This window comes from Hevea brasiliensis, chromosome 11 (genome assembly GCF_030052815.1).
Source record: "Hevea brasiliensis isolate MT/VB/25A 57/8 chromosome 11, ASM3005281v1, whole genome shotgun sequence".
NCBI classification, from domain to species: domain Eukaryota; kingdom Viridiplantae; phylum Streptophyta; class Magnoliopsida; order Malpighiales; family Euphorbiaceae; genus Hevea; species Hevea brasiliensis.
Window position 1 is genome coordinate 83,293,890 of NC_079503.1, and position 18,015 is coordinate 83,311,904.

General features: G+C 32.7%; 1 protein-coding gene and 1 long non-coding RNA gene across 2 annotated transcripts; one reads left to right on the forward strand and one right to left on the reverse strand.

Annotated features, from left to right (window-relative positions):
• Positions 1–11,051: 11,051 nt before the first annotated feature.
• On the reverse strand, positions 11,052–12,019 carry LOC110632880 (uncharacterized). Its single transcript, XR_002490708.2, has 2 exons — positions 11,866–12,019; positions 11,052–11,773 (listed from the first exon to the last, which is right to left on the reverse strand). It is a non-coding gene; the product is annotated as an uncharacterized LOC110632880 (long non-coding RNA).
• Positions 12,020–15,624: 3,605 nt separating this feature from the next.
• Positions 15,625–16,753, forward strand: LOC110632879 (ethylene-responsive transcription factor 4). Its single transcript, XM_021781245.2, has one exon. It carries the CDS (start codon positions 15,715–15,717, stop codon positions 16,444–16,446), a length of 732 nt encoding a protein of 243 aa, XP_021636937.2. The 5' UTR covers positions 15,625–15,714; the 3' UTR covers positions 16,447–16,753.
• Positions 16,754–18,015: the final 1,262 nt, after the last annotated feature.

Below are 18,015 nucleotides of genomic sequence, written 5' to 3' on the forward strand. Positions count from 1 at the left end.
ACTCCATAAGTCATCATTATCAGTAATAACCTTCGATCCCTTCTGAAAAGATAGGACTATACCCTAACTTACTGCAACAAAAGTACTACATTTACCACCTTGCTAAAACCATGTCAAATTAATGACTCTCTTATCATATCATAGCTCTATAAATCATCAATTCATAGTTTCAACCTTCCCTACGTAATAGGGTTGTACTTTACACCTTGCTGATACACATAAGGTATACTATTCTCACTAAGCTCTAAGAAAAATGTCTGTCGTACTGCAAAAATCATCCAAAATTCTATACCGAAGACCAGATGGTCTCACTCTATAGATGTCACCTTTACTTTGCGACTAATCCGCAACCTCTGGTCTGATGGCAACTCTTGATGTAACTCGAGCTCATGCTAGGGTAACCGAGTTATTGACTCTAGTTACCACCCAACTGTGACCTTTCGATATTCTAGCTCTAGATCCCTAACCAGGAGTTCCTAACTCCTCTACAGATATAGAACTCTGTTCTGGCATAATTGTACCAAAACAGAGGCCATCCGCAAACACCCTCATTATGGAGCACCACAGGGATGCACGCAGCTCTACACAATAATCTCATGTCGGTACTATAATCTGCAGCTTACAGAGCAGACATCGAGAACATTATATAGTTACTACGATACATCTTGACATACTAGGTCTCCTAATATCTTATCTCTCTTGAATCTCCTATTATTATAAACTTACTCTGACTGGGTCATCCACTGACGACTACCAACAGTGGTATCCTTACCCTTATCTAGTGCAATTATACTATCAAAACTCACCTTTATGCACTCGTGCCTAGCACCAGATAGGCACAACACTTAGACCCATACTGATAGAATATAGTGTTTCTTGGAGAACGTATTTCCATGGCAGACCTCAACATGTCTGCTAACTCTATTTCACACTTCTATGTACTTTACAAAACTGAGGTGCTAAATTGAAGCACTCTTATATTAACCGAGGAATAACGTAGAATCTAGAAACGAAGAATTACAGAAAAAAAAAAAAAGACAAAATAGAATCATATACTCCGCATGTGACAACTCTAGGTGCACACTTTCCCATGAATCTAAAGTCTAAGCTCTGATACCACTTTTGTCATGACCCAACCTATGGGCCGGACCGGCACTAGGACCTGGGCCAGCCTAAAGCCCCTGAGGCCCATAGTAAGCCTAACTATTCCTCAACCCAACTCTAAGGCCCATTTGGGCCCAATTTCAAGAATTCAATCGGATAGAATCCGACCATAAAATGGACCATTCAACCTGGAGTTTTTGACTCGCCCAACCTGTAAACACAATATATAATAAATTGGGGAGCTCAGCTCACCCTCCACATAATCAAAATGTCATAACTCAAATAAAAGCTCAACTCCCTCATCCAATCCCATCATGCATACAGTTAATAATTTTACAGGTCCAACATAACTTTTATAATATAGGCCCAAAATAAAAATAAGTGTTTCTAATACATGCAGAGTTTAAAATTTAACTCAATTGTACAAAATACATTAAATACTATTAATAGACCTGCGAAGAAGAAGAGCAGGTTAACCACAATAAATAATCCTCTTGTAACCTAGAAAAATAGATGAACAAGAGTGAGCGTTCAACTCAGAGAGTAAAATACCAATTTTAATCATAATCTCTATAACTATCTAAAGCTAATGCACCCTGTGGAGTGAAATGCAACATCGTCATAATTTTCATATCATAACAGCAAAAAGGAAATTTGAAGTACTCACACACCCAACACTGTCAAGCAATACATATATGGGAGCTGATCCCCTATACAGCCCTCTTAATCCAACCTCTGCCAGCGAGTGTCTCTCAAGCTGTGTCTACCTTGAAGGACTGAGTCCCAGTGAGTGTCTCTCAAGCCATGTCTACCCGTCCTGTCCATATCCAATAACATACCACACGCACGCTACGCACACACACTGTTCCAAATTACCACAAATAACATCCATGGCACTTTAATAATTATGAATGCAATATAAAACATGCCTAGTGTTTAACTACATAGATACATATTTATAAGTGATGCATGAGCATGCTTGAACATATAATAATATCGAAATTACAATTAAAATTAATATTTTACTCACAAACTTGAACCGAGGTCACTGCGGTGGCTGTGCGGAGGAGGAAGGCTGTTCCGGCTCACCTGACAATTTCATTGCAATTATTTAATATATTTGACTTAATACAAGTTTAGAAAAGACCAAAGACACCCTAAATTGTGCTGAAAATCCAGCAGAATCTCCCTTATACCTATGACCTACCCAACCTGCAAAATGGTTCAACTAACACTTCTATACTCAACCCATATCTGATCATCATTATATGGCCCCTCCTGGGCCCTCCAAACCAAGCAATAATCACAACATCAGACAACTCAATTATAAAACTTCAAAACTAATATTTTTCAAAAACTATCCAAACTAACTTTAAAAATTCTATAAACCTACCCCGCAGTCCTTAACAATATTATAAGGCTATTGTAATAGAAATCGTAATTTTCTTATCATCCATGAATATTTTATAAACTTTATTCTAACCCAGTACAAGGCAAAATTTGAGTAATGTAGAGTTCGAGTTTACCTATGTCAAATCTGACAACTGGAACGCGTCCAAAACGTCTGGAAACAGTGGGGTAGCCTATAATCTTGACCCAATTCTGAAATAGTTCCAACAGCTTATCTACTCGGTCCGAAATTGCAGATCCGGGTGATGATCAAATTTCCACGAAATGCAAGTATATACGCGAAGTCCACAATACTAGGGTTAGAATAAAATATATATATATATAATAATTATTTGAAAATTAGGGATGTTACAGTTTTAGCCTATTTTGACTTTTGGGCTAGATTTATCGCAAACTGTGAACTCTATGAAAAATCCAAGAGTACCAGAGTGCTCCCCTCGACGAGAGCTTCATGGCAATACCCATTTCAAAATTTTCTAATACCACTTTTCGGTGAGTTCCATGGAATTTCACAGTATTTTTTTGAATATTAAATGAGCTTAATAAATTTCGTAAAAATTATGTACTAACCCTTGTGTTATAGGCTTCACGTAGGTACATTCGATTCGTGGAAATTTGACTGTCGATTGAGTCTGCATTTTCAGGCCGGACAGACAGCGGCCAAAGCTAATTCAGAACCAGGTCAAGATTATTGGCTACTCCACCATTTTCAGACGTCCCGGATATATTTCTAGTATCAAAATTAATGTAGGTAAGCCCAAACCCTAAGTTTTCTTAATTATTTAGTTTCGAGTTTAGATTAAAAATCCATAAAATATTCATGGGTATTTAGAAAATTATAATTCCTTTTGTATTAGCTTAGTAATTTTGCTAAAGACCGTGGGCAAAATTTTAGAATTTTTAGACCTCATTTGGATAGTTTTTCAAAAAGAGTTAGTTGTAGGGACTAAATTATAATTTTTTAAAATTGTGGTTGTTGACTATTGGATGGGCCCAGAAGGGGCCATGTGATGTGATTGAGATATAGTTGTGTGACTTGTGGATATAAAAGTGTATTTTGAGCCCTTTTGCAGGATGGATAGGTCCTAGGTATAACAGGAATTTTGTCAGATTTTTTGCACAACTTAGGGTGTCTTTGATTCTTTTTAAGCTTATATTGAGTCAATTATATTAAATAAATATAATGTAATTGTCAGATGAGCTGGAACAACCTTCCTCCTCTGCCCAGCCGCCACATTGACCTCGATTTACGTCTATGAGTAAATTATTAATTTTAATTATAATTTCAATATTATTATATATTCAGACATGCCCATGCATTACTTATAAATATATATTTATGTAGTTAAATACTAGGCACTTTTTATAATGCATCTTTATTTAATGAAATGTTATGGATATTGTTTTATGGTAATTTGGAGCAGTGTGCGTGTGTTGGCGTGCATGTGGTTTGTGATATTAGATATGGATAGGACGGATAGATGCGGCTGGAGCTTGACTCTCTGGGACCCGATCCTTTTATGGATAAGTCAGGGTCGGCATTGCTCGAGATGATCTCGCTGGCCCCCGCATTTGGTCTATTAAGCAAAAATCCAGCTTGAGATGTACTTGCTGACAGAGGTTGGCTTAAGAGAGCTGTATAGGGGATAAGCTCCCATATATGTACTGTTTGAATATTATATGGGTGTGTGAGTGCTCTAAATTACCCTTTTTGTTATTTATAATGTGATTTGTATGAAAAATATGAAGGTGTTGCATTTCACTCTTTAGGACGTATTAGCTTTAGATAGCTATAGAAATTATAGTTAAAATCGGTATTTTACTCTCTGAGTCGAACGCTCACTCATGTTCACCTATTTTTTTAGGATGCAGGAGGCCCTTTATTGAGTTTAACCTACTATCTTCTTTGCAAGTCTATTATCGACATTTAATTGTATTTTGTTCTTTTATTCTATTCTAGAACTCTGCATGTATTATTATTATTAGTGATGTATTCATTTGGATCTGTTATGTATGTATTAACTGGAATTGTTAGCATGATATATGAGTATGCATGGATGATCTTTGGGTCGAGTGAGGGAGCTGAGCTCCTATTTGAATTAGTATTGTTATGAGTATCTGGAGGGTGAGTTGAGCTCCCCAAATTGTTATATATATATATTGTGCTTACAGGTCAGATAAGTCAAAAACTCCCCGTTGGATGGTCTGTGCTATAGCCGGACTCAGTCCATGTGATTTCTTGAAACTGGGCTCAATATGGACCTTAGGATTGGGTTAAGAAATAGTTAGGCTTACTATGGGCCTCGAGGGCTTTAGGCTGGCCTAGGTCCTAGTGCCAGTCCGGCCCATAGGTTGAGTCGTGGCAAAATATGTTAAAGGGTGCATGGCTAAGCTAAGTTATCATTCAAAGGAATTTTTGTGGTTGTTTTGCTCAATAAGTTGATTATACTAAATAAATTATATGTATAGAAATTAGTCTATATCAAAATTTAATCTAATTTATCATTAATTATAAATTAAAAGAATAAAATGCCCTTAACTTTAAATTTTTTAAAAAAAATTATCTAAATTATTTTATTAATAAAATAGTTTCAACATTTTATGTAACACCCCAAAATTTTAAATTTTATTATTTTTTTATGAGTATTATTGATATTTTAATTTTATTTAAATTTTAAGAAATTATTTGAGATTTTTCGGATTTTAAAAATCGAGTTCGATTTTCCGAAAATATAAACTTTGATGATTTTTAAAAATTTATTTAAAGACCACGTGACAAAACTAAAAATATATTTGGAGTCTACAAATTTTTTCTGAGTTTTCTAGAATTTTTTTCGAAATTTTTGGACCTCGTTTTTTGTCCCAAGGAAGAATAAAAATTCAAAATTTTGTATCCTAAATCGAACCGGCCGAATCGAACCAGACCGGATCAGATCGGTCGAATTGGATCGGTCTTCTTCTTTTTCTTCCTCCTCCCCGCGCGCGTCCCGACCTCCCTCCCCTTCTCTCCCGTTTTCTCTCTCCACCCTCCTCCCCTTGCAGCGCCGTCGCCTCCCCTGCCACCCCAGCTCGCAGGCGCCCGTCCCCAGCTATCCCAGCCCACCGGTCGCCGCCTAGAACTCCGGAAAATGGCGCCCGATCGAAGCGACGCGACGCACAAGCACGCCGCTTCGTCTTCCCGATCGAAATCCGGCCGATCCGGCACCAATCGGACCGGGTCTTGTGTCTAAACTCATCTACTCGTCGAAAGCTTTCCATAGACACTAAGAACACCGAAATCCATTGAGCAGTTTGTCTAATTTTTACCCGGGAAGTTTTAGCCCATTTTGACTTTTGGGCTAGATTTCTCGCAAACCGTGAACCCCACGAGAAAACCGAGAGTACCAGAGCGCTCCACTCGTCGAGAGCTTCGCGGCGACATAAATTTCGAATTCTTCCGACACCGTTTTTTAGTGGGTCCCATGGAACTTCGCAATATTTTTTCGAGCATTAAATGAGCTTAGAAAATTTCGTAAAATTTATATACTAACCCCCATGTTTTGGGCTTCGTGTAGGTATCCTCAATTCACAGAAATTCGATAGTTGTCCGGGTCAGTGAATTTCCGGCCAGACAGACCCGCTACCGGAAAAGTCTCCGAGCTGGATCGAGGTTTTGGCTACCCCACCATTGTCAGACATCCCAAGCGCATTCCCGAAGTCGGAATCGGCAAAGGTAAACCTGAACCTTGCTTTTTCGTAATTTTCTAGTGCTTAAATAGGATTAAAAATCCATAAAATATTCTTGGTAGCTTAGAAAATTATGATTCTTTTTGCAATAGCCTAGTAATATTGCTAAGGACCGCGGGGCAAAGTTTTAGAATTTTTAGAGCTTGTTTGGGTAGTTTTTGCAAAAATGATCAATTATAAGGACTAAATTGAAATTTTACATATTGTGATGGATGACTGATTTGATGGGCCCAGGAGGGGCTGTGTGATGTGATTGAATTGTGGATATATGAGTTGCGAATATAGAAGTGTGTTTTGAGCCCTTTTGCAGGTTGGGTAGGTCCTAGATATAGGGGAGACTGCCGAATTTTCGGCACGACTTATGACGTATTTGGTCTTTTCATGATTTGTATTGAGTCAGTTGTGTTAAATAATTGTAATGTAATTGTCAGGTGAGCCGGGACAGCCTTCTTCCTTCGCCCAGCCGCCACAGTGACCGCTGTCAAGTCTGTGAGTAAAATATTAATTTTAATTGTAATTTCGATATTATTATATGTTTAAGCATGCCCATGCATCACTTATATGTATGTATATATGTAGTTAAACTCTAGGCACGTTTTATGTTGCATTCATAACTGTTAAAGTGCCATGGATGTTGTTGTGGTAATTTGGAGCAGTGTGTGTGCGTTGGCGTGCGTGTGATGCGGTGTGTACTATGGATAGGACGGGTAGTCACGGCTTAAGATCTTCGCTGGGACCCGATCGTTCGGGGGTAGTTACGGCTTGAGTTCTTCGCTGGGACCCCGATTTGGTTTATTAAGTGAAAGTCCGGCTTGAGTTCTTCGCTGGCACCAGGTTGGATTTAAGAGAGGTGTATAGGGGATCAGCTCCCATATATTATGATTGATATTACTGGGTGTGTGAGTGCTCCAAATTACCTTTTTGCTGTTATGATGTGAATTTATTGCTGATGTTGCATTTCACTCTACAGGGTGCATTAGTTTCAGATAGTTATAGAGATTATGGTTAAAATTGATATTTTACTCTCTGAGTCGAACACTCACTCCTGTTCAATATTTTTCCAGGCCAAAGGAGGATATTTTTTAGGTTAACCTGCTTTCTCCCTCGCAGGTTATTTATTCATGTTTGTGTAATTCTATAAATTTCTAGAATTTTCGCATGTGTTAGAAATATTTAATTGATTTGGGTCTGTAATATAAATTGTTATTTTGGACCTGTAAAATTATTATCACATGCATGTTTGATGGACTGGATGAGGGAGCTGAGCTCCCATTTATTTTTATGTTGATATGAGTATGTGGAGGGTGAGCTGAGCTCCCCAATTGAGTATTTATTTTGTTTACAGGTCGGGTGAGTCAAAAACTCCCCGTTGAAAGGTCCATTTTGTGGCCGGGCTCTGTCCGGTTGAATTCTTGAAATTGGGCCCAAATGGGCCTTAGAGTTGGGTTAATGAATAGTTAGGCTTACTACGGGCCTCGGGGGCTTTAGGCTGGCCCAGGTCCTAGTGCCGGTCCGGCCCATAGGTTGGGTCGTGACATTTTAAATATTTAATTAAACACTTATATATATATATATATATATATTTATTTATTTATATATTTATATATTTAAAAAATTTTAATAATAAATGAGTTAAAATATTTGTATCGTACATAAATGCATTATACATGTATATTTATAATTTATAAACCCATTAAATATATGTGAAGTAAAACACATTTAAAATTAGGATGGTAAAGTAATTTTATCATAATTTATAGCAAAATCTTGCAAATAAATACTATATTGATCATGATGAACCAAATATTCTTATTAGATGTTTTTGATGATTATAAAAAATTGGTATAGTATTAATAAAATTGGAAAATACTTTTGTTAAACTTATTGGCTTCAAATTAAAGATGACAATTGGTAGAGTAAATGTAAAATTCACCCAATCCGAACCTAATTAAAGTTTTTTTTTTTAATTACCTAAACCCATCACAAATCTTATTATTATTGTCTAAAAAATATTCAAATTCGATTAATTTTACATATTTTTAATTAATAATATACATAAAAAATATTTTTTATTAATAATTTATATTTTAAAATTTTAATAATTTTATAAAGTATTTAAATTCTATTTATTTAAAATATAATATATATAAATATATATTTTATATTTAATTAATTATTTATATAAATGAGTTTAAATAATAAATATCCAATATACAAAATTCATAATTAGAACCAAAATTATTATAGACATTATTCATTGAATCTCAATTTATTACAAACCTGATTATATACTAAGAAAATCCGTTTTGATGGTGCAAATTGATTTGCAATCCCTACTTCAAATGAAATGAGTAGACATACTTCAAATCAAGGTCAAGTTTCAACAAGATCAAAGGAAGCAAAACTCAAGTTGGAAACCTACAAGAAAAGAAGGACACTATATGTAATTTTACTTTCTATCTTTGTGGCATCTAAATTAATTGATTGGTTTGGCTTAACTCTAGGTAATTGCCTTAGAAATTCTAGGATGACTCAAAATCGAGTTTTTTATTTCAAAGCTTATAAGGAAAGAAAAGTTTTTAAGTTTTTATGATCTAATGTGAGTGAGAAAATAGTAGATGAGATCTAATCTATTTTCATCCGAAATTATTACATGCACAACTATGCATGGATAATTAGACAAATTTACATATAGGCAGAAAGAAAATTACAATTGAGACTATTGATAATGACTTCAAGAGTCAAGGCACAATGGAGAGTAAATGAAGATTAATTAAAGTAAATTGGTGAGCTTAGAAAATTAACCTTTTGTTTGGATTGAAAGAAATAGAGAAAAAAAAATTGATTTTTTTAAATTCTCTTGTTTAAACATTAAATAGAAAAGAAAATTAAAGAAAATGAAGGTATAATAGTTATTTCTGCTGTATTCTTTAAAAAAAATTATTTTTTTCTCTTAATCTAATAATCTATCTAAACAATATAAAATAAATTAAATTTCCCTTTTTGTCTTTTCTTTTCATTTCTTTTCTTTAATTTCTCTTTAGTTCCCCTACAAAATTAAGAATCCAAACAAGGGTAAGAGTAGTTTGGTACTTCCACCTACAAGAGGACACATGCACACCTTAATTATGAAATAATTAATATCAAGTATAATTAGATTGTGCTTAGTTTGACTACTTACTTTTGATTTTTAATTTAAAATGTATTTTTAACTTATAAATTAATTTAAAAATAAGTAATTAATTATTTAGTAAAATTACTTAAGATTAATTTTTAAATAGTTTAAACATTTGGTTAACATATGCTAAAGCAACGTAATTTATTAAAATGACCGAAAAAATATATAATTGAGTGTTATAGTTGTCAAAATGAGGCTAGTATTGATATTTTAAAAAATAATTAGGATAATATAATCTTTTATTTAGTCAAAAGATAGTTTTAAAATAAGTAAATAAATTACAAGTAATGGTACCTTACTTATAATTTTTTACTTATTTTAAATGGTTTTTTAATTTATAAGTCAAACCAAATACTAATCTATTTATGATTTTTAACTTATAAGGGCCTATTTGGTTTAACTGTTGAATGCAGCTAATAACTGTTACTGATATCTGATAGTTGATAACCGATAACTGATTTATGTTAAGTGTTTGGTACAAATATATTTAGCTATTGCTGTTAATATGTAAAATAACTAATTAGGGTATATATATTATATAATTTATTTATTATTAAAATAAATATAAAATTATAAATTTATCATATTATATTATTTATTTTATTATTAAAATAAATATAAATTATTCATTTAATATATTATATCATTTATTATATTATTAGAATGAAAATATAGTTATTTATTTATTATATCATATTATTTATTGTATTATTAAAATAAGAAAATAATTAAATTCTTTTAAAAAAGAAAATAATTAAATAATTTAAAAAATTTAGTTATAAAATAATAAAGTAATTTTATTGTTGATAAAGAAAGAAAATCTTATAATTTTAAATTTTTAGAAAAAAAAAGTATTTTTTCTAATGAATAAGTATTTTATATTTTATGTTATTAATAAAAAAATATTTTCTAATTAAGGGTGTTAAAATTATAAATGAAAAAAGTAAAGACAAATAACCTTAATAATATTAATTTTTAAGTTATATGAAAAAAAGATAATATGATCTAAATAAAAAATAAAATAAAATCAGTTATGAGCCGATAGGAAAACATCTCTATTTTTAGAGTTGATACAAACTACAGACGGATATCTTATCAATTATTTATCATCCATCAGCTCTTTTTTTTTTTTAGGTTGCCAAACACTTCAGTTTATCTCTTTAAATGTCTATCAGTTATCAGTTGCACCAAAAAGGTGAACCAAATACCTCCTAAATAGATTTAACCGACTTATAAATTAAACTAAACATACTCTTAATATTCTAAAATTTTCCAATATAGTTAGTTGATGTTTTTACATGTAAAAAATACAATATCAAATTTTCATTTCATTTGTAAATAAAATTTTCTTTTTGCTACGTTTATAATTAAAATATACATGTACAATAATACATATATCCTTTTTTTTATTCTATTTTTATATTTATAAAATACACAATAAAATTTATTTTAAAAGAATACAAATTTTTTTTATTTTTTTTAAAATAAACATCTTCAGTCTATTCAAAACTGATTTGAGATCTAATATAATCTTAAATCAAAATCTACCATGCCATTTGACTAAATGAGAATCAAGAAAAATAAAGACCCAACAATATGATTTAGCAGGAAGCCAGCCATTCATGAATGTAACTGAGAGAAGAAAGATAAGCATGAATTTTCTTGGAAAAGAAACCAAACTGAAACAAATTAAAGGCGGCTGAAGTCAGTAAAGCCACACGTTAAACATGATGAGAAAGAAAGAAAGGAAAAAAACAAAGAAAGAAAAGAAAAGAAGCAAAGATTTCCCAAGTTTCCATCCATCATCTCCAGTGAAATGATTCAATGTTTGTCACGATATCGACAACATTTAAAATATTGTTTTTGTTAGATAATTACCCACCAAGTTAAAGAAGAGTTCCAGTTTGAACAACTTCTCTTTACACACATTGGAAATAGGTGATAGTAGCAGGCGCGAAGGCAGGCTGCTGCGTGGATGGAGATGGTGTGAAAGAGATGTAATCCTGATAGAATAGTTGAAAATGAATAATTTAATGATTGTTTGGGAATCCTGGAAAAAGAAAACCAACCCAGCAGTGGCCGTACAAGATCAGGGTTGTATTTGGAGTCCTCACTGATAATAAAGTCAAGAGGAAGGAAGGTGCCAGAGAAAGGACAAATTCAAATGGCATAGTTCATCTGTTTTCTTCGGAAAATGCATGGTTTTGGATAAATAGGCTGCGGCTCTCTTGTTTTGAACTTTTCCAGGCAAAGTCAGCTAATAATTTCTTGCTTCAGACTTCAGACGACGCATCAAAAACACGAGCTCTTTCAATAATTCACTTCCAGCCTGGTACAATCAGGCTGCCATAACCACTAATAAAATAAGTAATTAATTAATGAACAAGACCAAGCAAATACCATATATCATTGGTGTATACAATAGTCAACACGCTACATGAACATACTTTAATGGCTTCACTTCACGTCAATTTCATCCATCCAAGCAATAACATCTCTACTACCGGCCAAGAGCAGCAGCCACTCCAGCTTAATTTCCCACCTCCTATCTCTATCTCTATCTCTATCTCATGTCTCCAATTTCATCCTCCTCCACATGCCTTTTTCTCTCTGCACGCAATATATACAAAGAGGATTAGTACTTTGAAGGAGTGGGTCCTGTCCTTTTATTTATTTATTGTTCACACTTTATTTCGTGATTCTTGTTTTAATTAAATGAAATTCATTTATTAAAATAAAAGAAATATTATATTTATTTATTTTAAATTTAAATTAAACTAATAATATGTAATCAACAAATTATTAAGTCAGTAAAACGTAGAACTGATTTTCAAGTGAATATAACGTGTAAAATTAAATATTTAAATTTTACAGCCATCATTATTAAAAATATTTTATCTTAATATTATTTTCAGATTGAATATAAAAAAATTATGAAATTAAAATAAAAAAATAATAATATGTTAGTGGTATAACTATGCCTAAATAATTAAAGAGAGGGGCAAATAATTATGTATATGTGGGCTACATGCCTTGAATTTAATCAAGCAATTAACCATAGCCACAAAGCACTAGCTGAGGATTCTGCATGTCTACATTTACCACAGTTATGGCACAATCAATGTGTTTCATGCTTTGGTTTCAGCTATCATTTTCTTTCTTAATTAATTAAGATTATTATTATTTTTATTTTCTTCAAATTTACAATACAATGCCTCTGGACACCCACTGAAAAGTCCATGCATAACCCAATCCTTCTCTGCAATTCCTTCCATGGGCATCTCTCTCTCTCTCTCTAAGTCAATGAAGTCAATTTGGACGCGTGGATATTTGGTAGGCTATGCTTTTGTCAAACTTCAGACAACAAAAGTATTACGTCCCCATTTGTAAATTAAATTATGAAATTTATTTTTTTACAAAATATATTATATAATCCGTTATCAATTTATGAAATGGTATTAAAAATTAAAAAATAAATAAAAAATTATTCCACCTCCTATACTTCCTTTAGTCGCTACTTGTATGATGTTCTTTTAAGAAGACTGATAAAACACCTATCTATATTAATAAAATCAATGAACATTTCATTTATGATATCTCTGAATCAGAAATGTGTAATGAAGGTTGTAATTGAATTCATGAAATTAATGAATATGATAAATACTGCCACAAAAGTGAATGATGCCAACACTTCATAATAATTATCATCTGTACAGGCTATAGAACCTTCGTTCTATAGATAATTTGATAAAACTATTAAAACGGTGTTTAAAGTTACAGGAAGTTCTTATGGATCTCCATCATAAATAAGTTAATAAAAATAAATATATAATAATAATTATTAATATCTTAAAAAAAATTAATTGATGAAGTACATTTATATATTAACGTTCACTTTTTTTTTAAAATTTATATTTTTAGGTAAATTATTTTGAATGGAATTACTGATTAATAATATAAATTTCTCATATTTGATATTAGTGTTTAATTTTATTAAATAAATATCATTTCAATATATTAATTAAAAATTAAATTTAATGCATTAATTAATACTTTTTCAAAATATAAATTGAAATAAACTATATATTAAATCTTCGAATAATATAATTTTACCTGACTGAAAACAGGATCATAGCCATATTTTTATATAAGTAAATTACCGCGTAATGTTATTGCATCCCACCATTTCTTTCTTTCTTTTCTTTTTATAAAAAAATATTTTATGGCCTTTTAAATTAAAAAAAAATGAATTTCATATATTCAGTAAAAAGAAAAAAAAAAAGAGTTTATTCTTTTATGCCTCAATTACTCATCATTAAGCCTTTCTTTTAATTACAAGGTTCTAAATACATATATAGACATTTTTCTTATCTAGGAATCTAAAAAATTGAAAATAATCTCATACTTTAGTAGCGATGAGCATTATTTAATTTGAACTAAATAAATTGAATCGAATCTCTTTAATTTAATAATTTAGTTCGGTTTTTAAAATAATTCAGTTCGGTTTAGTTTTGTATTTTAAAAATTTTGATTATTTCAGTTCGATTCAGTTTTAAAGAAAAAAAATTAATTGAATCGAACAGAACTGAATTACTTTATTAATTTTTAAATTGATTTATTTTTATAAAAAATTTATAAATTATATGTAATTATATATATATATATATATATATATATATTATTTAATTTTATTGATTAATAGTTATTAGATTTAAACCAAGGTCAAAATCAAATCAAATAACTTAAAAATTAAATTTAAATTAAAAAATCCATCGAAACTCAAAAACTGATTAGTTCAAATCAAACCGAACCAAAATAGAGTGATTAAGTTTGGTTCAATTTTTCATTCATTTCAATTTAATTCGGTTTCTAAAATATAATAATTTGATTAATTTGATTTTGATAATTTGATTCGATTCGATTTGAGTTGAATATTCAAGCCTATACTTTAGGACTTTTTTAATATTTATTATAAGATAGTGGCGTGGTTAACGTGAATACAAAGTAAAATTAAATTAATTAAATTTAGATTTTATTCCAGAAGAGAAGGATATGCAAGTTTTTCTTCTTATACAATCATTTATGGCTCCTAATACCAATTAATTTTCTAGAGATATGTAGACCCACTTACTAACCTCTTTTTGTTCCTATTAATTGGAATATCAAACCTTACAATCCTCTGTCCAGGCTCTGCTAATACCCAATTAAGGGCATGATGTAGAGCATAATTAGGGTTTACTAATTACTTAAATGCTTGCTTGTAGGAGAGAATCGGAGCACATGTAATTCTCATAACTATCATATTCAACCCATTATACCTACCATTGCAGTGTTTTCGCCTATCATTCAATGGGGACGTTATGAAGACGGCGAATTTTCAGGCCTTTAACTGCACCTTGGTGACTAGAGATAGTGTCATTTATTTTTAATTTAATTAATTAATTAATTAATTAAAGAGGATGTGGGGTGGGTAAGTGGGGAAGAGGGAAGGAGCGTGAAATGCACGGAAGAGAGGGAGTATGAGAGAATGAAAGTTGTCGGTTGATATTGAAACTGGGTGTCAGAAATCATGTGGTAGCAGACGTTAGGGCTCAAGGCTTTGGGCATGAAACAACCTTATGGGACAAAGGACGCGTGACAGTTTATGATTGGTTAGCGGCCGAACTCCTTCTTGTTGGTCCACACGAGCGGTTCAAAGGGATAAGTAGAGGCGTGGGCTTAAAAAAGCCTGTAAAAAGCCGCACACAGAGAGAGAAACCAACCAAAGCAGCCCCTCTCTCTCTCTCTCTCTCTCTCTCTCAATCTAATCAAAACCGATCCAAGTCACGCGGCGAGATAGCAGAATATGCCGACAACTTGTTCAACCTCCTTATTACCACCTTCGCTTCCTTCATCGCCGCCCTCACGCGCCCCTTAATAATTACCCATTTATTTTTTCTGCACGCTCTAAAGAGAGCGTGTGAGAGCGAGAGAACCCGACCGCACTCAATCACTGTAAGCTTACAGCCGTTGGATGATATACGCTCCATTTTCTCCCAAATATACCCTTCATACCCTTTGCTCTCTCGACATCCCACATGCCACGTAATCTCCATCACCAGCCGCCCCTCTCAGTCAAATCACAGGTTGACTGTGTGCCCCCACCTTCAATTCCTCGCCGATTCCTCTCCCCTATCCACCTCCCACTCTATATAAAACCACCCTTTTCCTCTCCTTTCCAAGCTATCAGCTCCCCTCTTATTTTATTTTCCCTTTACAAAATAGGAACCACCACTTGCTACCCTTAATTATTCCATATGGCGCCGAGGGACAAGACGGCGGCCGTTAAAGCCAACGGTAACTGCGGCGCCGCCGGAGTTAAGGAGGTGCATTTTAGGGGTGTGAGGAAGAGGCCATGGGGCAGATACGCCGCCGAGATCAGGGATCCCGGCAAGAAGAGCCGAGTCTGGCTTGGGACATTCGACACGGCTGAGGAAGCCGCTCGAGCATATGATGCCGCCGCCCGAGAGTTCCGGGGCGCCAAAGCCAAGACGAACTTCCCTCCGGCCGACGAAAATGTGAACAAGAATATTATTGTCAATAAGAAGAATGATACTGGTGCTAATAATCACAGCCCGAGTCCCAGTAGCACCGTGGAGTCCTCTAGCCGGGAGACGCCTGCTCTGATGATGGAATCCTCCTCGCCGTTGGATCTTAATCTCGGCCGATCCGCTGCTGTGAGGTTTCCCTTTCAGCCTGTGCCGACTGTGGGCGGTGTTTTTACAGCACCGGTGGGGAATCATCAACGCGTGTTTTATTTCGATGCGATGGTGAAGAGTCAGTATCAAAGACTGTTGTTTGATCATCAGAATAAGCGACAACATCTTCATAATCAGGCGATGTCCACTGCTGGAAATGGTGGTGGCGGGGGGGTCCAGAGTGATTCTGATTCGTCATCCGTCGTTGATTTGAACCAACATGAGATCAACCCACCACGGAAATCCCTTGATTTTGATCTCAATCTCCCTCCGAAACCAGAAATCCTGTGACTGTTTTTATTTGGCAGGACATGAGCCCATGATGCCCATCGGTTTTTAATAATTCTCTCTACTTTTTCTCTGAATTTTTTTTCCTATTTTGCTCAGATAGGAATTAAATTAGGCTAGAAAAAAGAAAATCCCAAAAAAATCGAGAGCTTTTTCATTCCCTCCCTCGATGTGTATACGTAGCTGATATCCTTTTTTGCAGCAGAGAGTCTCTCCCTGTTGTTCATAACTAGTTACTGTATCAGCTTTTTTTTCTTAAATGCAATCTTAATGGATGGATTGACAAGAATATGTCCTTTAATTTGTCAAATTTGCGTGATTATTTTACGCAGTCAACCTGTTTCTATTAATTATTATAATTAGCTCCGTCGCCGGCGTGTATGGCCGGAGTGCTTTAAGGTAAACACATCGCCGGTGCTGTTTGTGTCAGTGATGACAGGGCACACGAGGTTTCGGTTGTTCTCTTAAGACTGTCGGGAAGTGTACCCGACAGCGATTTTACTAACATCCATGTGGCCTTCGTTAAGAGGTTAACCAGAATTAAATAAATATTTATTATAAAATTTACGTTTCTGAAATAAAATAGTATTTATTAAATGAATTTTCATAAATATAAAAAATAATTTAAATACTTTTAAGGAAAATTAAATTAATTATCTCTTAAGAAGTAATTAACATGATTTGGATTCGTTAGAGAGACGAATTGATATAACACCTACTTTTTCTAAAATGATGGGAATATAATTTTTTATGGAAGTGTAATAATTTTTAATAAAATTTGTAAAGGTCCTTTTTTTTAATTAATTTTCCTAAAAAAAAAAGAGGTTCTTTTTTAATGGCTTAATAATTTTATTAACCTCAGAATCTTTTTCCTCCTTTTTACTGCCAGTTTTATTGCGACTTTTTACCTCGGAGAGGTATCAAAGGTGGTATGGAAACAAAGGGCCGCTAAAAGTGGAAGGAAAGCAAATAGAGCTTTTGGGCATTAGGAGAAAGGCATCAACGGTGTCTCAATAGATATGGGTCAAAAAAGCGTAGTTACTTTTTTCTCCCCAAACTTTCTCTCTCTACAAACTCTCCAATCAAAAAATATTTTCGGGGAGGTAAATTATATAAATAGATTAAATTTTAATTTATAATATAAAATCTCTTAAATTTTAATTTAAGTAATATAAAATTTTATTTCAATAATCAGTACGTGTTATTTATTAAATTAAAAAAAAATTATATATCGATAACTTCAAATAAATAATTTTTGAATTATTTAAATCTCAATTTGTATAATTTATATCATTGAAACTGTAAATAAGAAGAGAACAACTAAATTTTTTTGGGTTAAGTGTTAAATTTATAGAAAAAAAATATAATTTTTTTAATATAATAAATGTTACGTTAATAAAAATAATATAAAAAATAACTACTAAAAATTATAAGAATTTTATATTATTATTACTTAAATTAAATATCAAAACTTATATTATAAAATTTTGATATTTAAGTATTTTACTATTATATCTCCCTAAATTAAGCTACTAGTTATATAATTGATCCTTTTGAAGCAGTTTATTATGG